At 45.8% G+C, this 25,197-nt stretch overlaps 1 protein-coding gene across 1 annotated transcript; it reads left to right on the top strand.

Annotated features, from left to right (window-relative positions):
- The first annotated feature begins 1,754 nt into the window (after positions 1-1,754).
- Positions 1,755-23,551, top strand: LOC120996510 (diacylglycerol O-acyltransferase 2). The gene is made up of 8 exons (XM_040426449.1): positions 1,755-1,838; positions 6,047-6,175; positions 6,263-6,370; positions 7,730-7,800; positions 8,562-8,766; positions 15,306-15,480; positions 20,487-20,689; positions 21,169-23,551. Exons 1-8 carry the CDS (start codon positions 1,799-1,801, stop codon positions 21,321-21,323), a joined length of 1,086 nt encoding a protein of 361 aa, XP_040282383.1. The 5' UTR covers positions 1,755-1,798; the 3' UTR covers positions 21,324-23,551.
- The last annotated feature ends 1,646 nt before the right edge of the window (positions 23,552-25,197 follow it).

The following is a 25,197-nucleotide window of genomic DNA, read 5'->3' as shown; positions in this document are numbered from 1 at the left end:
GGGATCTGTGGGTGACACTCTTATGGGGGATCTGTTGGTGACACTGTAATGGGGTATCTGTGGATGACATGTTATGGAGGATCTGTGGATGACACACTGTTATGGAGGATCTGTGGATGACACTGTTATGGGGAATCTGTGGGGGACACTGTTATGAGGGATCTGTTGGTGACATTGTTATGGGGGATCTGTGGATGACACACTGTTATGGGGATCTGTGGATGGCACACTTTTATGGGGGATCTGTGGATGACACTGTTATGGGGGATCTGTGGATGACACACTTTTATGGGGGGATCTGTGGGTGACACTGTTATGGGGGATCTTTGGATGTCACACTGTTATGGGGAGGTCTGTGGATGACACTGTTATGGCTGGATTTGTAGATGACACTGTAAAGGGGGATCTGTGGATGACACTGTTATGGGGGATTTGTGGATGACACTGTAAAGGGGGATCTGTGGATGACACACTGTTATGGGGTATCTGAGGATGACACACTGTTATAGGGGATCTGTGGTTGATGCTGTTATGGGGATCTGTGGATGACACTGTTATGGGGGATCTGTGGGTGACACTGTTATGGAGGATTTGTGGGTGACACTGTTATGGGGGATCTGTGGGTGACACTGTTATGGGGGATCTGCGGGTGACACTGTTATGGGGATCTGTGGGTGACACTGTTATGGGGGATCTGTGGATGACACACTATTATGGGGGATCTTTGGATGACACTGTTATGGGGGATCTGTGGATGACACACTTTTATGGGGGATCTGTGGGTGACACTGTTATGGGGGATCTGTGGATGACACACTGTTATGGAGGATCTGTGGATGACACTGTTATGGGGAATCTGTGGGTGACACTGTTATGAGGGATCTGTTGGTGACATTGTTATGGGGATCTGTGGATGACACACTTTTATTGAGGATCTGTGGGTGACACTGTTATTGGGGATCTGTGGATGACACTATTATGGGGGATCTGTGGATGACACTGTTATGGGGGATCTGTGGGTGACACTGTTATGGGGGATCTGTGGGTGACACTGTTATGGAGGATCTGTGGGTGACACTGTTATGGGGGATCTGTGGGTGACACTGTTATGGGGGATCTGTGGGTGACACTGTTATGGGGGATCTGTAGGTGACACTGTTATGGGGGATCTGTGGGTGACACTGTTATGGGGGATCTGTGGGTGACTCTATTATGGGGGATTTGTGGGTGACACTGTTATGGGGGATCTGTGGGTGACACTCTTTTGGGGGATCTGTGGGTGACACTCTTATGAGGGATCTGTGGGTGACACTATTATGGGGTATCTGTGGATGATACTGTTATGGGGGATCTGTGGATGACACACTGTTATGGAGGATCTGTGGATGACACTGTTATGGGGGATCTGTGGATGACACACTGTTATGGGATCTGTGGATGACACTGTTATGGGGGATCTGTGGATGTCATTGTTATGGGGTGGGGGGTCTGTAGTTTCCAGATTGTTCTATATACTATATGGCTAATCGCACTTTGTACTGTGTACAGGGGCAATCCCCTAAAGTACTGCACAGAGCAGGGCATGGTCCCCATCACTGTGCCCGGTGCCCACACTGATCTCCCTCTGTGTACATGTGTATGATGACACCTCTGCAGCCATAGGTAATACCAGCTGTTACTCCTCCCCCCGGCGCCGCCACTTGGTTGCGTCCTCCTCCATCTCTCTCTATATAATGCTGTGCTCTCTGCCGCCAGTACCTTGCAGTGTGCGGGGGTGTGCCGTACTAAGGGCTGCATCATGAAGACGCTCATCGCTGCCTACTCCGGTCTGCTGCGGGGTGAGCACGGGCTGCGGGCACCTGGCACTGCCATGCTGGCTGCTCCCTCTGTTGTCAGGCTGCATTGGATTCTATGGGTTCATTTGCAATTAGTACTGAGCTGCTAATTAGTCATTGGGGCAGGTGCTGCCGATGAAGGCCATCTACCAGTGGGGGTGAGAATGGCTTTCTATGATCTAATCGTCAGCATGGATGTTAGTGGTTAGTAGTATGTTCTAGTGCTGGAGAATAGGCCTGAGGTTAGTGGCTAGTCTGCAGAGCTTACAATCTAAGGGGTATGGGCAATGCATGTAAAGTACATGACTGGTGACCTGTGCTATGGAGTCATGGGGGTTTGTTGTCTTTAGGTGCAGCTCTTTTGTGTAGGCACTTCTATTGAGCTGCTAGTCTATGCTTGGATGTAGCAGAGCTGGTTTTGTCATGCATTTATTTTGCCTTCATAGAGGGGGGGATACAGAAACCTGCAGTCCTGTGTAAAATACTTCATGGCTTTATAACTAACTCTGCTATGTTGTTGTAGCCTGCAACCTGACTGCCCAGAAACTACTACACCCAACATGTTCTGGCAGTAATTGTAAATGGATATTGGTGCAATTCTGAGCTACTAGTCTATATAATGCACATGTAGCAGAGCTGGTTTGACATGGGAAATGCATTGCTGACACCTGCAGTTCTGGGTAAAAGTACATTGTTCTGGTTGAGGCCATTTAACTCTGCTCTGCTACATCTGCTTATAAAGGGATGAACAGACTGCGCACATTGGGGGTATATACCTTGTTCTCGCATTAGTCTTCAGCCTGTGGCTCTCTAGACCTGGTGGAAGTACAAATTTAGGCGTGCTGCTGTCTGGTGATGCTGGGAGTTGTAGTTTCATCACAGGTTGGAGATGGTGGTTGTAGGATGCATATATGGCAGGTGCAGCCAAGGTGCCAGTGGAAGGGGTTGGAGACACTTTGTGCTACAATGTAAGATGCCTGTAACAATGTATCCAGCTCTGGATCAGATCACATAATACAGTATAATCTAATGGTCCCCAACATGCTTATAGGGCTCCGTTCATTAGCGTCTAAAGCTCCACAACTCTCTAACTCACTTTGCCTTTCAGTTCCTCAACATGTTCAAGATTTCTGCTTGCTGTCAGTGACTAGGAGCATCTCCTGGGGCTGAAAACCCATCCTGACCCAATAACCCTCATAGCTGAATGCTGTTACATATGTAGCACTCTAGAGGATGTTTTACTAGTACTGATACATTGTAACAAAGTCAGCTGTGTATTGTTTTTTTTTTTTTTTTTTGCGTCTGGATGTAAGCTAGGACAGCAAGCAGGGTTGTTGCCACTAGTGAGGAAATGAAACCTAGAATGTTTTATTGTACAATACTCAATTTACATGAAATAAGAAATGGCAGGGTTTGGTTAGGGGACTGTCTGCCCTCAAGCCTGCTGACTAGTGTTGAGCGAACTTCTGTTTGAAGTTCGGCGTCTAAAGTTCGGCTTCCGGTTAGCGGAGAATCCCGATATGGATTCCGAATTCCGTTGTGGTCCGTGGTAGCGGAATCAATAATCGGCCATTATTGATTCCGCTACCACGGACCACAACGGAATTCCGAATCCATATCGGGATTCTCCGCTAACCGGAAGCCGAACTTTAGACGCCGAACTTAAAACAGAAGTTCGCTCAACACTACTGCTGACTCCTTTCAGTAACAAGTAGCAGAATAGTGAGTGCAGCTCTGGCGTATAATACAGGGTAAGTAATGTATATACACAATGACTGCACCAGCAGAATAGTGAATGCAGCTCTGGAGTATAATACAGGATGTAACTCAGGATCAGTACAGGATAAGTAATGTAATGTATGTACACAGTGACTGCACCAGCAGAATAGTGAGTGCAGCTCTGGAGTATAATACAGGATAAGTAATGTATGTACACAATGACTGCACCAGCAGAATAGTGAGTGCAGCTCTGGGATATAATACATTTGAAATTCTGTTTTGTACTATAATTTCTATGTGGTTGTCTCCATGTATTCCCTCTTTGCTCCCGTGAGGTCTGCTGCACATGATCTTGTTGTCTCCAGCACCTGACACTATAGATGTTTTCACCTGGTTACATCCTCATGAAATAATCAGCGGCTGCTCGGTTACCTGGTGCCTGTTCTGCTGTAGGACTGGTGTCCATTATTCTAAGTTTCATGGATCCGATCTCATTGTTGGGGGGGAGCGGAGCAGCATTGTGTGTCTTTGCTGTGTGTTTATTTTTATATTTGATAACTTTGTTTATTTCTGGGGCTTTAACAAATTCCCTAAAAATACAAAATAGACTTTAGGATTTTTGTATCTTGCAGTTCACCTTAAGGGCTCATGCACACAGCCGTTGGTCGCCTGTTCCGTGCATTGGAGACAGCGATGTGCAGGCAACATCTGTGCGGATTCCACAGACGGATCCAGACCCACTAAACTTGACTGGGTCCGTGGTCCTCACTGCAAAATGGAGCATGTTCTATATTTTTTTTTTAATTTTTCTGTGCGGAGGCACTGACAGAAACCCCACGGAAGCGCTCCGTGGTGGTTCCGCACCGAACTTCCGGATTGCAGACACATTAAAATGTTGATCATTAAACCGGCTGTTTGTGGGCCACAATACGGTCACGGCTGGGCAACGGCCGTGTGCAGGAGCCCTAAGCTCCATAGATCTATTTTATGATGTTTAGGCAGCTGTTCTGGAAGTGTAATGCATAGAAAGCTTTCCAGTTAGAAAAGTATCCCCTATCAGCAGTAAAGGGTTTCCCTGTTAGATCAGTGGGACCCTTACAAGCCTTGAGAATAGGGGTCCCGTTCCCTTGTCCACATGGCATGTGCACTGTCGCTCCATTCATTCTCTATGGGACGACCTGATCCAACAGAGAATAAATGGAGCAGCAGGGAGCATGCTCGACCATTACTCCATTCAAACAATGGACTTGGGAATTCTACTCTTGGGATAGGTTGGGGTCCCAATGACTGGACTCCCATCGATCTAGCAGGAATCCCCTTTCCTGGGCGGGTAAATGCCATAATATACTCACTATCGGATCTAGCTCCGCTGTTCCCATTCTTCCCATCAGCAGGTGGAACGTTAGCTAGGTTTTCCTGTGGTTGGCTGCTTGGCCCTGTGTCTAAATGGCCTGGCCAAGGAATAGTCCGGGACCCACCAGACCTCTAGCTATACTGATCTCTGGGACAGACATGCTGTTCTAATCTGGCTCTTCATGGTCCTGTGATGTTACAGGAACCTCTTCACTATTGGAATTATCGTGGACCATCCATTCCACTAGAATTTTTTTAAAGGTATTTTCTTCTGAGAATCCAGGCTCTTTCATAATCTGTACAATCTGCATGCAGTAAGCTCCCTCTAGTGGTGGCTGTAGGGAAGCAGAATTTTACTGTATTTGTCTATGGAGGGGATTTGGTGCTATGTAGCAGGAAATAAGGGTTTCTTAATGCTATATAGATACACTTATAAAATTAACCAGAAGAGAATTTTTGACCTAAAAATGTCATGTTAAAAAGGAACATCCCCTTTAAGATCACAGGCTGGGACATAGTATGGATTTCCATAGTTTGGGCTGGTACCTGAGCACATTGGTTACTTAGATTATGGCTGAAGTGGAGGGATCGGTCCTGGCCTTGGCAGTGAAATGGTCCTGCTGAAATATGCAGCGGATAAGCAGATCAGGAAGGTTTGTGGAGGCAGAGTCCAATGTGTCAAGTCTAGAGCTTTTGTTAAAGGAGCCATGTCCCCAGTTAACTCCTCCTGGTACTGCCGGCCTCTGCAGGGACATGGGCAAAACATACCATGCATAGGAAATGTGTGTGGGGGGGGGGGGGGGTCCTTGTCTCCATTCATGGTCACCTGTAACAAAACCAGATTCTTATTGGTCTTCAGTTTGGGGCCCCTTGTAACTTCTGGAAATGCTTTGCATATCTACTCTAGAAGCTAGATTTTTCTCCAGTCACATCCAAAGCTGCATTCAGATTCCTGGTTAGTTATGAAGTTCAGTTTCTGCATAGAGAGGACTGCAGTGCATTATAAGAAGCTGGAAAACCCTTGAGAACCTAAGGGGCCTGTCCTCATCTAAATCATGGAGGGTGACTGAACAGTGTTTAGTGGTAGCTGGGGGTTTGGGGTACTTGTATAGAGTAATGAGGGTCTTGTGTCTCTACAGGGACTGGATCCAGCCTCCTCTCCACCGTGCAGGATCTGCCCTCCATCCCTTGGCTTTCCAAGTCTCGAGTGGAAAGACATCTTCAGATCATCTCCGTGTTACAATGGGTCATCTCCTTCCTAGCAATGGGTAAGATGTTGCACCAGTGACTCTCATTATGGCAGATGCCGAATAGTCTGAGCACTGCCCCCTTATAACGTTATTTCTGTATAACAGGGGTGGCCTGCACCGCGATCCTCCTCTACCTCTTCTGCACGGACTGCTGGCTCATCGCTGCGTTATATCTGGCCTGGCTCGTGTTTGACTGGAATACACCCAATAAAGGTGAGATTTAGGTCTCGTTCCCAACAGCAGCAAAATGGTGCATAAAGATATTCACTGTCTGTATATATGGGAGATAAGTTAGAGAATTGACTGCTGGCAGCCACCACTAGGGGGAGTTCAATGCATATGGATTCATGCTGCAAGCACTGAACTCAATGGGAGCTGTAGCAATCTGCATGCAGTGAGCTCCCCCTAGTGGTAGTCACTGACAGTATCTCACAAATGGGGAAGTGGTCAATTTCCAGGCTTCCTTCCACCAAGGGTCACACACTAGGCATCAACTTTGCCTCACTGGTAGGTACAACATATACATCCTGTATTGTACTCCAGAGCTGCACTCACTGTTCTGCTGGTGCAGTCACTATGTACATACATTACATTACTCATCCTGTATAATACTCCAGAGCTGCAGTCACTGTGTACATACATTACTGATCCTGAGATACATCCTGTATTGTACTCCAGAGCTGCACTTCACTGTACATACATTACATTACTTATCCTGTACTGATCCTGAGTTACATCCTGTATTATACTCCAGAGCTGCACTCGCTATTCTGCTGGTGCAGTCACTGTGTACATACATTACTTATCCTGTACTGATCCCGAGTTACATCCTGTATTATACTCCAGAGCTGCACTCGCTATTCTGCTGGTGCAGTCACTGTGTACATACATTACTTATCCTGTACTGATCCTTAGTTACATCCTGTATTATACTCCAGAGCTGCACTCGCTATTCTGCTGGTGCAGTCACTGTGTACATACATTACTTATCCTGTACTTATCCCGAGTTACATCCTGTATTATACTCCAGAGCTGCACTCACTAGTCTGTAAGACTGACTGTCTTCTAACACATCCTACTTATGAATTTCTGTAGCTTTCTAATTCTTTAAATTCATGACTTTCTTCCCCTCAAAATCTCTGCTTGCTGTTAGTGAGTGAAGACTATGAAAGCTGACAAGTGTCCAGCTGTAACAGGTTCATTATGAAATGACTGCTACATTGTATCCAGTCCTGCACCTGTTGCAGTTGGACTTTGCTTACTTCTCGATGGAAGCTATAAAAGTTCCCATTCAGTAACTGCAAGTGGTGGTCTTGAAAATGTTGACTTGCTATCCTCCTCGTGTTCTGCACCATATACCCCATGCTCACTCCCTCTCGGTTTAGCAGAGGACTGCACCTAAAACTGCCCATAGTAGCCAATCAGCTGCCACTTGACATTTTCCAAAGGAGCTCTGAAAAATGAAAGGTGGAATCTGATTGGTTCCTATGGACAACTGAGCCAGTTGTACTTTACACCAGTTTTCTCCGCCGAAGTGACCATCTTATATTTAACTTGCTTTAACCCTTTCAGGTGGCAGACGATCCACATGGGTGAGGAACTGGGCTGTGTGGCGCTACTTCAGGGACTACTTCCCGATAAGAGTGAGTCATGACGCCTTTGTCCGCCCCCCCCGTCCATGACTTATCTCTCCATGGACTTTGTATGTGGTCACTCTTGTTTTTCAGCCGGTGTAATTGAGCAGGAAGTGTACGCCAAACCTAGTCTGTCCTAAAACTAGTAGCTTTGCAGATGTAGCTGAGGTGGTTTGGTTGAACTGGTGGTATCAGTACTTGACATCTTGAAAGATGAAGGCTAAGTTCAGGTGGGATCGTGGTCTAAGGCTGAGACTCCTCTGCCCGGGCTCTTGTGGGTCCATTCTCACGTCCATAGTGCATTGCAGATCCTCAATGCACCCCCATGGAAATGCCTATTGTCCATAATTGTGGACAAGAATAGGACCTGTTCTAATTTTTTTTTTTTTTTAATTTTCTGGAGCCGCGGACCAGAAGATCGGCGGCGTGCTCTTGAAATGCGGATAGCACACGGTGTGCTGTCGGCATCCATTCCTGCCCCGTAGAAAATGAATGGGTCTGCATCCGTTCCGCAATTTGCGGACCCATTATTGAATAAGGTGACTTTGAGACTTTGTTTATATGGACTTTGACTGTGGAGTAGTCGTCTTATCTGAGACTGTTCCAGCGTTGACCTTTGTCACAGTGTTTAGAGGACTCGACAGATGCACAGTCTTGAGGCTGCCTTCATGTGCCCTTGTCAGTAGGCATCGAGCCTGAGGTGCTACCTGCTGCCAAGAACCTGCAGACTTGTAGATCTGATAGCTGAGCTTCTTGCATGTGTCTTCCAGCTGGTCAAAACCCACAACCTGCTTCCCAGTCGCAACTACATCTTCGGCTACCACCCCCACGGTATCATGGGTCTGGGCGCCTTCTGTAACTTCGGTACCGAAGCCACCGGTGTCTCCAAGAAGTTCCCCGGTATTAAGCCATACCTGGCCACGTTGGCTGGAAACTTCAGAATGCCGGTTCTAAGGGACTACCTAATGTCTGGAGGTAAGTTCTTGCTCCTTGGGTGAATGGCAACATCTTTGTGTCATTGGGAATTGTATTCTGTGTGATTGTCCACCACTGGAATCAATGGAGAATGTGGGTTATCTGGTGCCCCTCCATGGTCCTCTACGTCATGGCACCCAAACACTACATTGGTCCATTCATTAGATGCCTGTCTGGGTTAAATCCTCTATTGAGGAACGAGATGAAAGCTGAAGCTCTCAAATTGTTGAACCCACCCAAACCAACTATCTTCACGCTTTTCTCCCTGGAGGACTTGACACACTGACTATCCAATTGGTTTCAGTGTGCATGGTGTAATGCCTCGTTTCTCCTGTGGGTGTGCTGTAGAGGAATTGATCACTTCTTACAAGATGCCCTACAGATTAAGGCCTCATGCACACGACCGTTTTTTTTTTGCAGTCTGCAAAAACGGGTTCCGTTTTTCCGTGACCGTTTTTTCGTCCGTGGGTCTTCCTTGATTTTTGGAGGATCCACGGACATGAAAAAAAAGTGGTTTTGGTGTCCGCCTGGCCGTGCAAGTCAATGGGGACGGATCTGTTTGACGTTGACACAATATGGTGCAATTTCAAACGGATCCGTCCCCCATTGACTTTCAATGTAAAGTCAGGAGTTAATATACCATAGGATCGGAGTTTTCTACAATCCGATGGTATATTTTAACTTGAAGCGTCCCCATCACCATGGGAACGCCTCTGTTAGAATATACCATCGGATTTGAGTTACATCGTGAAACTCAGATCCGACAGTATATTCTAACACAGAGGTGTTCCCACAGTGATGGGGACGCTTCTAGTTAGAATATACTACGAACTGTGTACATGACTGCCCCGTGCTGCCTGGCAGCACCCGATCTTTTACAGGGGGCTGTGATCAGCACAATTAACCCTTCAGGTGCCGCACCTGAAGGGGTTAATTGTGCGTATTATAGCCCCTGTAAGAGATCAGGGGCTGCCAGGCAGCAGGGGGCAGACCCCCCCCCCCCCCCTCCCTCCCCAGTTTGAATATCAGTGGTGGCCAGTGTGCGGACTCCCCTCCCCGATCATTGGTTGCAGCGGAGATTACGATCTGAGTCCCAGTTTGTACATGACTGCCCCGTGCTGCCTGGCAGCACCTGATCTCTTACAGGGGGCTGTGATCCGCACAATTAACCCCTCAGGTGCTGCACCTGAGGGGTTAATTGTGCATATCATAGCCCCCTATAAGAGATAAGGGGCTGCCAGGCAGCAGACCCCCCTCCCTCCCCAGTTTGAATATCATTGGTGGCCAGTGTGCGCCCCCCCCCCCCCTCTATTGTATTAATATCATTGGTGGCCAGTGTGCGGACTCCCCTCCCCGATCATTGGTGGCAGCGGAGATTCCGATCGGAGTCCCAGTTTAATCGCTCTGGGGCTCCGATCAGTAACCATGGCAACCAGGACGCTACTGCAGGCCTGGTTGCCATGGTTACTTAGCAATATTACAATATTAGAAGCATCATACTTACCTGCTGCTCTGTCTGTGTCCGGCCGGGAGCTCCTCCTACTGGTAAGTGACAGATCATTAAGCAATGCGCCGCACAGACCTGTCACTTACCAGTAGGAGGAGCTCCCGGCCGGACACAGCCAGCGCAGCAGCCAGCAGGTAAGTATGATGCTTCTAATATTGTAATATTGCTAAGTAACCATGGCAACCAGTCCTGCAGTAGCGTCCTGGTTGCCATGGTTACTGATCGGAGCCCCAGAGCGATTAAACTGGGACTCCGATCGGAATCTCCGCTGCCACCAATGATCGGGGAGGGGAGTCCGCACACTGGCCACCAATGATATTAATACAATAGAGGGGGGGGGGGGGGGCGCACACTGGCCACCAATGATATTCAAACTGGGGAGGGAGGGGGGTCTGCTGCCTGGCAGCCCCTTATCTCTTATAGGGGGCTATGATATGCACAATTAACCCCTCAGGTGCAGCACCTGAGGGGTTAATTGTGCGGATCACAGCCCCCTGTAAGAGATCAGGTGCTGCCAGGCAGCAGGGGGCAGTCATGTACACAGTTCGTAGTATATTATAACTAGAAGCGTCCCCATCACTATGGGAACCCCTCTGTGTTAGAATATACTGTCGGATTTGAGTTTTCACGAAGTGAAAACTCGTCTCTGAAAAAGCTTTTATGCAGACGGATCTTCGGATCCGTCTGTATGAAAGTAACCTACGGCCACGGATCACGGACGCGGATGCCAATCTTGTGTGCATCCGTGTTCTTTCACGGACCCATTGACTTGAATGGGTCCGTGAACCGTTGTCCGTCAAAAAAATAGGACAGGTCTTATTTTTTTGACAGACAGGAAAGACTGATCACGGATGCGGATGAACAACGGTGCATTTTTATATATTTTTTTTTTTTTTTCACGGACCCATTGAAAGTCAATGGGTCAGCGAAAAAAAAACAGCACAACGGCCACTGATGCACATGACGGTTGTGTGCATGAGGCCTAAAGCTGATTGTTTAGCTTCACAGCAGAAGGACTCCCTATTTTAGGGAATCCCTTTTAACACAAAGCATTGTCCAAAGAAGACGACCACTTTAAAGATCTTTCCCTCTAGAACCCAAACTTCCACTGATCAGTAGAAGATGGTCCTGAGACTTAATGGCCAGTCCCATAGATGAGTGGAGTAGTTCAGTTTACCTGTGGAATGGGACTTGGGCTTCCATTTTAGTGACTGGTTGGGGGTAGTCCCAGTAGTTGGACCCCCGCTGATCACATTTATTGCCTTAGCTTGTGGACAGGTGATTAATGTTGGTCGTAGGGCAGCCCCTTTAATCCTTACAGGGCTTGTTTCGGATTACAAAAACATGGCTGCTTTCTACCAGGAATGGCGCCACATCCCCCTGCAGCTCTGCTCCATTCAGTACAGTGGAGCTAAACTGCAGTACCAGACACTGCCTGTGGACAGCTGTTGTGCTGTTTCTGGAAGAGCATCCATGTTTCTCTAATCCTTTTCTGTCAAGCTTTATTTAACGGTTTCTGGGCAAGCTGGGTGAAACCAATATGGCTGCCATTGCAGCTGAAGCCAGGGCTGCCATCTAGCTTTCTGGGGGGGGGGGGGGGGGGAATGGCACGTCTAAGGAACCTTCCAATAAAAGTGTGTTTTAAACTGGACAACCCCTTTAAATGTTACTGCTCTTCAACAGATGGTTCCTGGGAATTAGAACCTTGTTTTGCAGAAACAGCGCCACTTTGGTCAGTGGCCGTGTGTGGTATTGCAGCTCATTGCAATTCACTTGTGCTGCAAAACCAGGGACAAGAGGGGGCGCTGTTCCCTTTCTTTTTCTTTTTTTTTTTTTTTGGACTAGGCTTCTCACTTTAACTAGGAGATTTGGAGCTGTTGGAGGGATTTTCTTATTGGCACGTTGTTGAATAGAGTTCCTCGGCGCATGACCTTGGCGCTTCCTGTGTCCTCTGGCCGGCCACTGGTCTGATCATGGAAATAGTGTTTAACATGTCGGACTGAAATAGCCGAGCGGTCTTCTAGCTGTGGCTCCGTTCCAATGTTTCTGTGGAGTCATGCCAGACTTTGTTGTTTTCTTCTGGTTGATGACTGACAGATCCAAGGTCATGAAACGATTGGTCACAATCCTTAGAACAGAACCCAGATTGACCACAACACGCAGGCTGGCCATTCAGAGTTGGGAAATTTAAGTCAATCTGAATGAGGGGATAATGGGGGGGGGGGGGGGGGGGGGGGGGGGGGTACTGGGCCTGTAAATTACACCATAGTAATCCACAAATTAATTCCAGCAATTCTGTTAATCGAAGGCTACTTTCACACTAGCGGTTTTTGCAGATCCGTCATGATCTGCAAAAACGCTTCCATTACAATAATATAACCGCATGCATCTGTCATGAACGGATCCGGTTGTATTGTGTCTTATATAGACAAGACTGCTCTGTAATGAACTCAATTGGGGACAGATCCGTTTTCTATTGTCAGAAAACGGATCCGTCCCCATTGACTTACATTGTGGATCCGTTTGGCTCCGTTTTGTCAGACAGCAAAACGCTGCAGGCGGCCTCCGGAGTGGAATGGTGACTGATCGGAGGGAAACTGATGCATTCTGAGCGGATCCTTTTCCATTCGGAATGGATTAGGGCAAAACTGATCAGTTTTGGACTGCTTGTGAGAGCCCTGAACGGATCTCGCCAGCGGAAAGCCAAAACGCGAGTGTGAAAGTAGCCAAAGGCTGCAGAACTGATGGCTGCTGCCCCCTGCTGGACAAAGAAAATATTATTCTCTGTAAAAATCAGCCATGACAGATCCAGACCCATTCAACTTGAATGGGTCTGTGATCCGTCCACACCGTAAAAAAAATAGAACAAGATCCCGTCTCTGCAGAGTTTGGCGCACAGACGTCTTATTGAACTACTTTTCCATCCTCCTCCAGACCCCCATCCTGCCACCTCTAATACGGAGTTCACTGTGCTTCCCAATGCTATACTGCAGAAACGGATATCCCCCTGAAAATACTACCCCACAGATGGTGCCCCCTTCAATAATAATTGGCACACGGTGCCCAGCGATTAGTGTCCCTGACACTTGTAGTGCCGTAAAGTGTCCTCCCCAAAAAATTGTTAAGCTGATACTGTGCCAGGGTGCCCCCCAATGTAACAGTCCTGCCAATAGTAATTCTCTGCCATAGTCCACTATGTGGTAACAGTGCACCCAATAATAAAAATGTCCCTCATTTTGCCCCTTAGAAGTAGTTATTCCCCCTATAATGTGGGCCTGTACAAAAAAAAAAACTTGTTTGCCAGTAAAATAATTTTGGAGGGGCCTCTTGCCTCAGGATTATGGCCCATATACTGGAACTTTGAAGGAGAAGGTAGACCGGCCACACAGCCTAAGGCTACATGCACACGACCGTATGGGTTTTGCGGTCCACAAATTGTGAATCCGCAAAAAACGACATCTGTATGCCATACGTGTTTTACTTAATTTTTTTTCGGGCTACGGAACGGACATACTGATGCAGATGGCATACGGTGTGCTGTCCGCATTTTTTTTTTGCGGTCCCATTGAAATGAATGGGTCCGCAAAACGGAAACAAACGTTCGTGTGCATGTAGCCCAAATCTGTGGAACTGTTTTGGGCAGGAAAGCCATGCTTGCGGTCGGTCAAAGGTGACTTCCATGGAATCTGGGAACCCCTGCTCAGATCTGGGTGATTTCTGGATATGTTGTTCGCCCAGATCAGGGCTATCCAGGGATGTATAATTTATGGGAATATGTGGGACTTTGGAGTGTTTTTGGGAAAAATGTGTGTTTTCTGCCTGTGAGTGATTAAGTTAGCCCATTGTGTTTTTGTTAATTGTATCACAGGCAGAGCGGGGGTTGTGTACAATTGCTGGGAGTGTTTCCATTCTGTAAATGCATGTGATTGGCTAATGTAAAAACTGTCTCCATCTTCCACAAGGTCCCCAGGGGAGTGTCTCTTCCTGGAAGACCTGCATAAAAGGCTGACACTAAGCCCCATTAAGAGTTCCTGTTTTACTCTCAACATAGAGCCTCGTCTCATGTGTGTGGGGGAAAAGGCTGCATCTACGCTGGGGAATGCTATACGCTGTATACTCCCCTGGCTGTAATCCCTGAGCTCTTTTAAGAGAGGTTGACCCACTGGAAGCCTTGTTGTAGGTCCAGGGTGGGTAGATGACAGCGAGATTCCAACAAAGCTGCGGCCGTTCGTGGCGTCGGCAATGCTTGCAGAGTGCTTGGAGCCCTCAGGAAGCACAAGGAGCATCAATCAACAGAGGTACCCAGTCAGGGTGCCAAGAGATCCCTTAGTGTCAATACAAAAAATGCTCCCTTATAACATGTTCCAGTACAAAAAAAACCTGTAGAACAAATGTCCCCATTGTGACCCTCTAAGAATGTGTGTGCCAGTACAAAAAATGCTCCTTTCTACAGCTGTAATGTCCCCATAGTGCTTTCTCCAGTTACAAAATAATGACCCCCACCCCATTGTGGCTGAATACCATGCTGCCAAATAAAAATAATGAACTAATACCGCCATTCTGCTGTCGGCGATGCGGTGCAAGACACGGACCTCATCTAGTCTGTGCCCTGAGCTCTATGCAGCCTGACTCAGGCAGCGCGATGATGATGACACCGGCCTGTGATAGTCTTAGTTCCTGTAGCCTAAGACCTACTAGAGGACACGGTGGGCCGGGGAGACTACCCTCCCATGCCCTGTTGCGGCATTTAACCATATTGCTGTCCCGAGTAGAAAGATGCAGTTAAATATGTAGAGATGGAAGCGCCCATTGCCCCTCTTGCCCCTACCTGGTGCTGCCTGAGGGAATCACCTCACCCTGCCTCATTGGTGGTGGACCCTGTGGATAGGCATTAACCAGACTGCGGCATGTAGCCTGCGGACAGTGGTACTTAACTAAACGTAACTTTTAATGGTACAGCATGTGCCCCTGTGTATCCCTTTTTTAATATACCGCTTGTACCTAATGGATGAATATTGCTTTGTTTTTACAGGAATCTGCCCTGTGAGCCGTGACACCATAGACTACATCCTCTCCAAAAATGGAACTGGAAACGCCGTAGTGATAGTGGTCGGAGGAGCAGCGGAGTCCCTGAACTGCCAACCAGGAAAAAACTCTGTAACCCTAAAACAGAGGAAAGGATTTGTGAAGATTGCATTACAGCATGGGTAAGAATATAGCAGTCATATTGCTGTACATAGGAGCAGTATTATAGTAGTTATATTCTTGTACATAGGAGCAGTATTATAGTAGTTATATTCTTGTACATAGGAGGCAGTATTATAGTAGTTATATTCTTGTACATAGGAGGCGGTATTATAGTAGTTATATTCTTGTACATAGGAGCAGTATTATAGTAGCTATATTCTTGTACATAGGAGCAGTATTATAGTAGTTATATTCTTGTACATAGGAGGCGGTATTATAGTAGTTATATTCTTGTACATAGGAGGCGGTATTATAGTAGTTATAGTCTTGTACATAGGAGCAGTATTATAGTAGTTATATTCTTGTACATAGGAGCAGTATTATAGTAGTTATATTCTTGTACATAGGAGGCAGTATTATAGTAGTTATAATATTGTACATAGGAGGCAGTATTATAGCAGTTATATTCTTGTGCATAGGAGGCGGTATTATAGTTATATTCCTGTACATAGGAGCAGTATTATAGTAGTTATATTCCTGTACATAGGAGCAGTATTATAGTAGTTATATTCTTGTACATAGGAGCAGTATTATAGTAGTTATATTCTTGTACATAGGAGGCAGTATTATAGTAGTTATATTCTTGTACATAGGAGCAGTATTATAGTAGTTATATTCTTGTACATAGGAGCAGTATTATAGTAGTTATATTCTTGTACATAGGAGCAGTATTATAGTAGTTATATTCCTGTACATAGGAGCAGTATTATAGTAGTTATATTCTTGTACATAGGAGCAGTATTATAGTAGTTATATTCTTGTACATAGGAGGCAGTATTATAGTAGTTATATTCTTGTACATAGGAGCAGTATTATAGTAGTTATATTCTTGTACATAGGAGCAGTATTATAGTAGTTATAGTCTTGTACATAGGAGGCAGTATTATAATAGTTATATTCTTGTACATAGGCGCAGTATTATAGTAGTTCTATTCTTGTACTTAGGAGCAGTATTATAGTAGTTATAGTCTTGTACATAGGAGCAGTATTATAGTAGTTATATTCTTGTACATAGGAGCAGTATTATAGTAGTTATATTCTTGTACATAGGAGCAGTATTATAGTAGTTAGTCTTGTACATAGGAGGCAGTATTATAATAGTTATATTCTTGTACATAGGCGCAGTATTATAGTAGTTATATTCTTGTACATAGGCGCAGTATTATAGTAGTTATATTCTTGTACATAGGAGCAGTATTATAGTAGTTATATTCTTGTACTTAGGAGCAGTATTATAGTAGTTATATTCTTGTACATAGGAGGCAGTATTATAGTAGTTCTATTCTTGTACATAGGAGGCAGTATTATAGTAGTTATATTCTTGTACATAGGAGGCAGTATTATAGTAGTTATATTCTTGTACATAGGAGGCAGTATTATAGTAGTTATATTCTTGTACATAGGAGGCAGTATTATAGTAGTTATATTCTTGTACATAGGAGGGCAGTATTATAGTAGTTATATTCTTGTACATAGGAGGCAGTATTATAGTAGTTATAATACTACTCCGTACAAGAATATAAGCAAAGGAATTTCCAGCCAAAACAACTTTGGGTCTTTATTGTAGTTGGGGTACTTTCACACTAGCTTTTTTTCTCTTCCGGTATTGAGTTCCGTCCTAGGTGCTCAATACGGAAAAAACTGATCCGTTTTATCCTAATGCATTCTGAATGGAGATTATTCTGTTCATGATGCATCAGTTCAGTCCCTCTGACGTTTTTTTTGGCCGGAGAAAATACTGCAGCATGCTGCATTTTTCTCAGACCAAAAATCCTGAACACTTGCCAAAATGCCAGATCCAACATTAATTTCCATTGAAATGTATTAGTGCCGGATCCAGCATTAAAATTGACGGATCTGTTCTTCCGGTCTGCAAGCGCAGACCTTTCAACCTGTGGAAAAAATTAAATACCGGCTCAGTTTTTCCAGATGACACTGGAGAGACTGATCCGGTATTTCAATGCATTTGTCAGACTGATCCGGACCCATCTGACAAATGCAATCCAGTTTGCGTCCGGATCGGGCAGACCGTTCCCGGTGATGGAACTGCCTGCCGGCATCCTCTGACAAGTGTGGAGGTACCCTTCAAGTAAAATTCAGACACCTTACTTGTGCATTCTGGATGCCTGAGCCCACTTAATCATAGCCTATTGATACTATGCCGACATGCTGCCTTTTATACCTCCCTCCAGCCATTAGGATAGTAGCCGTATTTAAATTAACTCCTGAACGGCTGTGCTTTGTCATCAGGAATAAAATTAATGCAAAAAGATTTCTCCTAAAGACAAATAAAAATAACAACAAAGGAAATGCATTTTAACGTAAATTTATCCTGTAAAATTGTTTTTCTTTGTCTTTTATATAAAGACCATTAGGTGTGCAGGTATTGCATCTGAGAAGCTTACGATGGATAGCTCCCCCTCTGACATCGTAACTTTCGCTTTCCCCCTGTACCGTACCTCCAAATGTGAGGTGTCCCTGTCATAGACATGCAATATGTGGTAGGACACGGCAGAGGTTTTAAGGTTTTTATTGCTTTTGTTATCCTTTGGAAAGATGCCTACGTATTTTCAATGGACCGGCCGTGCACCCCACATACTGGATGTTCCATGTTTTGCAGGTAAATAGATACACTACCTTCTGAGAATTAGTTTTATTGAGAACTTTGTGCCCCTCAATTTTGAAAACCAAGTCGATGGAAACATTAAGTATTAAGGATGAAAGTGCGACCATCTCAGATTCAGAAGCCAGTTAGAAAGCTGTAGAATAATATTTTTATTTTTTTCCATGGGACAACCCCTTTAAAAATCCACCCAGGATAACCACAATTGCAAAGCCTGGACTTGATTTCTGAGGCTTCTCACTTGTAGTCCTCACATCTGGAACCATGTCCTGAGTCAGTTCCCCTATCGGGATATATTTGAATAGTGTTGGTAGAATACGCTGTCAATATAGTTCACGCTGTACTTTTCCTGTGTGTGAACTATTGCACAATTATTCCAATGACTTCTGTTTCAGCAGAGGGAACATATTGTGGTTTTTAGATATTGATTTACAAATTAATTGGAATGATTGTGCAATAGTTCACACCACAGACAGGAAAGGTACCATGTGCAACACTATTCTGCCATTCCATTAAAGGTGTCCCTATCGGAACTGACTGGGGCTAGGAGAAATGGTTCCAGACGTGAGGATTACAAGCAAGAAGCCTCAGAAATCGAGGTCAGGCTTTGCAATTGTGGTTCTCCTGGGTGGCTTTTAAGAAGAGCTGATGGAATTGTGTCTGAAGCAGAATGGCCTTATCCCTGGATACTGCGGTGACTCCACCAGTGTGTTGGGGCCCCCCGAAGTGAAGAGCACACACCACATGCACAGCCACCCACTTCATTCATCGTTATGATTGCCAGAAATAGCAGAGCCGGCACTCTTTTTGGAATTCTCATAGAAGTGAATGGACCAGGGGCGTAGCTATAGGGGGTGCAGAGGTAGCAGTCGCTACCGGGCCCAGGAGCCTGAGGGGCCCCAAAGACCCTTGTACCACATGAGAAGACACCTGTTTTATAGAAGGTGCATGCTGGTCATGTTACACCTCTGGCTGGAGGGAAGGAGTTAGGTCAAGAATTTGGCATGGTGGCAGTGCAGTTTCAATTTTTGCCTCAGGCAGCAGGAAGGCTATGTGCTCCCCTGCCCCCGGCCACAAAGCAATGATGGAAGGGGGGCCCAAGCTGAACTCTTGCACCAGGGCCCATGAACCTTTAGCTACGCCCCTGGAATGGACAGTGGTTTCACTTGCGCGGTGTGCTCTGCTTCACTTGGCTCTGGAACTGGCACTTGATGGCATATACCAGGGGTGGCCAACCCATGGCTCGCGAGCCGGCCAGCTATTCCTCTACTTTGCGCCCTGGGTGCCGCCCTCAGGAGGTGCCCGAACACAGGAGCAATGAGCGCTTCCGTCAATACAGATGGAAGCGCTCATTGCTGGAGAGCTGGGTCCTGTCACTCGCCCCTCAGCTCCCCGTGCTCCCCCCCCCCCCCCCCCCCCTTCTTCAGGCTGGCGGCGCTGTGCATGGTGGAGCAGGAAGACTTCTCCCCGCACCACCATTCAGCCTGCAGGCACAGATCGCGCTGCCGGCCTGTGTGGGCGGAGCCTGTACCCCAGTAATCTGCATAAGCCCCACCCACACATGGCAGAGCGAACTGTGCCAGCAGGTAAGAGGACTGAGCTTCAGGAACGGGACAAGGTGAGTAGTTACTGTGTTATGTTTTTAAAACAGAGGGGGCACAGAGCACTTTATTACTATGCAGGGGGCACAGTGGGCAAAACTACTGTGAGGGGGCACACATCTGTACAAAACTGAAGGTTGTACAATAAGGGCAATACTACTGTGAGGGGGGGGGGGGGGTACAATTTTATATATATTTTTTTTGTATTGGGTGGGGTGCCAGCTTGGATAAGACCCACATAATACAACTAAAATCAGACACCCCATGCTCACATCTCTGCTATGTCAACTCACCCCTACACGATCTCAGAATGGGGGTGAGAGGGATATCTGTGCATGGGGCAGACTGAATACAAGCCAGATTTGAAACGCATTGTGAAAAACGATTGCCAGAAGTCTCACTAAAGCCATTTACATTACAGGTAGTAAAGGTGGTTTAAATACACTTTTTTAATGTTTGAAAAGTCAATTGCAGTAATAATGTTGTGTGCACACATTTGTGTAAATGTATAGCTTGTGGCTCTTGGCAGTCATACTTTTTAATTTTATATATTATTTATTTATATTTTTTCTGGCTCTTTGTCTAAGGTTGGCCACCCCTGGCATATACTATGTTATCAAGGTCTAAGAGCCCCCTTTAATGACTTAACGGCTATAGATGCTTTTAGAACAATATTTATAATTGAATTCTACTTGGGGTAAACACTTTTTCAATTGATTTTATTTATAAAATTTTCGTATAGAGCTGACCTCGTCCCAATCTATTCCTTTGGAGAGAATGAGGCTTACAAGCAAGTTGTATTTGAAGAAGGTTCTTGGGGCCGATGGCTACAGAGAAAATTCCAGAAATATGTTGGATTTGCTCCATGTGTCTTCCATGGTTGTGGGTTCTTCTCCACGGACAGCCGGGGCTTGGTGCCCTATCCGAATCCCATCACCACTGTGGGTGAGTGATGCCCTGTATCTACATGTTGCATGTAATATATTATGTCAGATCTGACCTCGGTTTAGGACAGTTCGGAAACTCATGGATTTTAGTGTAGCAAAGGTCAGCAATTCTACAGTGTCCAAGGCAAATTCGTGTAGGGACAGGCCAAGCTACATATGGACTTGCTGTTGCCTGGGACAATATTTGGGATTGTTTCTACACTATATTTTGATTAGTTGGTGCAAAGTAATCTTCTGACCACAAACAAGCTCTGTTCTCTACCCCACTTCCACCAAAGCTGAGCTGCTGACATTTATGATGGAATAATTTTTAAGGGGGGGATGTCAACTGCTAGTCTATTAGTGAACAATTGGCACTCAAGATTAGATCATGATGGACTGTCTGTCAGGGATGACCAAGCAGTCATTTTACAATTCTCCAAAGTTATGTTATCACGTGATAAAGTATTGATGTATAAATGTTTCTACTCCTCCCAGTTGGAGAACCCATCACAGTCCCTAAAATGGAACATCCAACCCAGAAGGACGTGGACCTCTACCACGGCATGTATCTGACCTCCCTTCAGAAGCTTTTTGACAAGTACAAGACCAAATTTGGATTGTTGGAGTCTGATATATTGGAAATCAATTGAAGCTGCTGATAACTAAGACCAAACCACGTTCTCTAGAAAGACTTATCTGGAACCCAACAAGCTGTTGAAGAGTCATCTCCATGAGCTTTATTAGTGACCAAGCTTTAATGTTTTGTCCTTTGTTTTGTTCCCTGATAAAGCAGTTATCATTCTTGGTAATGACTGCATCCGCCGTTAGCACTTACAGATGATGGATGGTTCTTGAACAGCTGGTGAGATGAACATTTTAGATGTAAGGACCTCAGTCTACTGTTCTGCACTACTAATGAAGATGACTTGGATATTGGGTCCAGTCCAGAGATCTGCTGGCTCACCATTTGGAAGGAAGATGCCCATTACACTTGACTGTTCTGGCTCAAGTGATGTGGTTTCTGTTGGAGAAGGTCCATCATGGTAGAAGCAGGAAGCTGGTTAACCAAGGCAGCTTGCTCCATGTGACCAATCTGTATACTGTGTGGGTGAATGGTATTTCCTACTAATAGGTGATGTATCCATTAGACTGTAGCCATTACTGTCAGTATTGTTTAGTATGTGCCCAACTCAAGTATCTGACTCTTTAAAGGGGTTTTCTCATTTTCTTAAAGTGGTCATGCTGTACATCTCTAGTATGTGTATCCGTTTATAATTGGTGGTGTGGTCTGAACCCTTCCCTCATCATAAAGTCATCACTTTATAAGATAGGAATACCCCTTTAAGTCTCCTTTCTTTGCCCAATGCAGATTTTGGTGCCTAGTGATGCATCCTTTGCTGGGGCCATCTTTGAAGAGCATGAGTTGCTCATATAAGCTTCTCTTTAATTAAAAAAAAAAACAACTCTTGTGATATCATCAGAGGCATGGTGGTATCACTAGAACCAAACCAGGTCAGGAGACCAAGGCAGTCTTGGCTTTGGCTTAGACCATACCAGCTTCAAGAGAAGTAGACCCTGGTCTCTCTGGACTATAAAACCATTTAAGGTTCTTATTAGGAGCTTCCAAAATGGCCTCTTTTTCATGGTTGATCCTTCCCTTTCATCCCCCATGGAATAGAAAGGGGTTTTGGGCTGTAAGGTCAGCTCCTTTTATCACAAAGGCTCTGACCACCCATTGCAATTTCCAGGTCAATAGGCCGGCCAAAACTGTGGTTGTCTGTTTATTAGCTGCACTGGCTTGGAGACCTACAACCTTGAGGTCTGATCTGTTTCTATAATGCTATCACACCTTCACATCACTAGGTAAAAATACATGGTGGCAATTGGTCAGTGTCAGTTGCCAAATCGTGACACATGGCTTACTACACAGAGGTCCTATCAGAAGACTGACCAAAATTATTGTGTCTGCTCAATGTCTGTGTGCTGCTTTAGGTAGAACAGCACAATGTGATAACTTTGAAATACCCCCCCCCCCCCCCCCCCCCCAATATGTCCCTCTCTTGATTTTAGAAAATTCTACTCCTCTTCAAGCTAAGCTATCCAACAGCCTTTCTGTAATAGGCACTAGGGTACTTCTATATAACAGATCTGAGTTGGCACATCCTGAAACCTCGTCTCTCAGCACAAGGAGTTTGACTCCCTTTTCTCAAGCACAAGACAATGCATGTTAGTAGTGAGCCCTTAATTTTTTTAGGGCAAAACCCCCAAACTTATTATTTTTTTTGGTATAGATGGAGCTGGTTCACACTAGCCCAAAGATCGGATCTACACTATTTTAGCCCATTGGTGTGGCACAAGTCTCCAACCATTTACTGCTCCCAGCTGCAGGCGGTCAGGGCATGCTAGGAGTTGTAGTCTTGCTATAGCCATTGTTGTTGACATCCTTTAATCCAATGTGCCGTTCCAATGCACTAAAAGTGTAGACCATGTGGGTGCCAGTGTGGACCCAACTGAAAAGCTTTCCTGCCCACCATTCAGCTATAAGAATGTCTTTGATCTCTGTATAGGTACATGTTGGGAGGACGCATTTGGGAAGTGCAATTATTTTTTGCTTTTTATACTGTATGACTGTAGATAATTTTTTATTTTTTCCAATGAATGATGAAATTGTTGGCTCTGTTTATCATTAGATGCACCTCATGCAACCTTCTTCCTGGAGCAAATACAATGTGACCCATGAATGTCCAATGCATCTGTAATGTGCCTTGATCTGTTCTGGGCTGTGATGTTGTGTGGGGTTTTTTTCAGTTTGCTGGAGTATATTCTTCATTTATCTTATTTTTGTACAAGTCAATGTAAATAAAAGTGTATGATGTCACTTCTAGAAGGTTCTTGGATTCTACATGCATGATCCTTTAAATTGCTTTCCAAAAAAATGGTTGTCGGTTGACTTCCGTAGGAGCAACTTGAACAATTCCATACCACGCATGAAAAAGACAGTTTGTCACAACCCTGTTAATCCTGCTGCTTGCATCATGCCCCCCTTTCCTGCAGCCTTCTAAGCGTGTGGACCTTCATGAAGACCCTTGAGACACCCCCCCCCCCCCATAGCAGCTGACCCTTGTCCGTGATGCCTGTAGATAAGATGTAGCTGCACATCCCACACAAGACTGGTGCTCCCAGCAGGACTCCCCTAGCACCAGTCACAGCTGTCCTCTGGTGCAAGAAGTCCCCATTTCATCCGTGGGCCAGAGCCCCATGCAAACATCCCTGCTTCCATTTCAGAGCACAGCAAGCGAAAGGACACGGTACAGCTCTGTCCTCCTAGTGCTCTCATCGGCTAATGCAGCTACTGACAAGAAGATGGCACCAGGTGGTGCTTGCACCAGGTTCTCTAATGAAAACTTCTACTAAGCTGTGCAATGGCACAGCTTGGTATGGAAAAATGCCAGTCTCTGTATTGAACCAAACAGGCATAAAAATCAATACGTGGATACCCAGTGCGTCCCTACTCCTGAATGCTAAATGGTAGCGGTGCGGGGCCATCGGGCACCCTTTGATCAAATATTGATGACCTAGTGATGGGTCAAAAATTGTTAAATCCTGGAAAAGCACTAAGAGCATTCAGATGATGTATGTGTATTTTGCAGGGTGCAAAATGCGGATCCCATGAAAAATGACTGGCATCCATGGGGCATTTTATTTTATACATCCATTGTAACAATACAATTGTTGTCCACAAAACAGACAAGAATAGGATTTTAATTTTTTCCCCTCCCCCACAACACCTTAGAGAGATGGCTCCGCCCCAGGACAGGAAACCTGCAGCATAAAAAGGTGGAGCCGCTCTCCCAGCTCAGTGAGGTTTCCTGTCCTGGTACGGGAGCCTGCAGTTGTCGTCCTGACCTGGAAGTCCCGGTAGATGCTGGAGGGTTAGCGGCGGCGCGTTGTACCTGCCCAATCATTCCTCACCCACAGGCGTCGGGGGGCAGGATGCCGGTGACGGAGATTCCGGGAGGCAGAAGGTGCCGGTCCCTCAGGCGAGGAGGACCGCACCAATTGAGTGTGGCCAGAAGGCCCCAAGTTGCTGCAGATCAGCCAGGACGCCACCGGATGTAGACGCTGGTTAGTGGCGTCCGGGCAGGAAGTGCCATGCGTTCCACGGCCGAGCGCTTCTGGTCAGGTGACCGGAAGTTCGGCATCCCGGCAGTTTTAAAACAAGCGATTCAGGTATGAGTGTGCTTGGGTTATTTGGACACCGGTGTCTGAATTCAGAGTGCCAGAAAATGGACCAGGTTCTGTTCCAGTGCTATCTGTGGAGTGGTGGGTCTGCAGGAAGCTGTGTATCTCTCAGGTGAGAGGAATACTTGGTGGCAGAAGGTAACTTTGACAATGTTTCATCAGTGCAGGTTTACCTTCATTATGGATGAAGAGAGGAGGTCTGAAAGTGTGGATATTGATCATGCCGCCGGTATTGTGAGTCCTAATCTCGGTCCTTAAAGGGTGTAGGCTGTTCCTTAGATT

Source organism: Bufo bufo, chromosome 3 (genome assembly GCF_905171765.1).
Source record: "Bufo bufo chromosome 3, aBufBuf1.1, whole genome shotgun sequence".
Lineage (NCBI taxonomy): Eukaryota > Metazoa > Chordata > Amphibia > Anura > Bufonidae > Bufo > Bufo bufo.
The sequence above is the reverse complement of the archived record's forward strand: the minus strand, read 5'-3'. Positions and strand labels throughout refer to the sequence as shown.

Excerpts from the sequence above, each read along its gene's own strand:
- LOC120996510 (XM_040426449.1), top strand. The coding sequence starts at position 1,799 with ATGAAGACGCTCATCGCTGCCTACTCCGGTCTGCTGCGGG. Across the intron at positions 6,176-6,262 it reads CATCTCCTTCCTAGCAATGG|GGGTGGCCTGCACCGCGATC; the intron begins GTAAGATGTTGC and ends TCTGTATAACAG. Across the intron at positions 7,801-8,561 it reads GGGACTACTTCCCGATAAGA|CTGGTCAAAACCCACAACCT; the intron begins GTGAGTCATGAC and ends TGTGTCTTCCAG.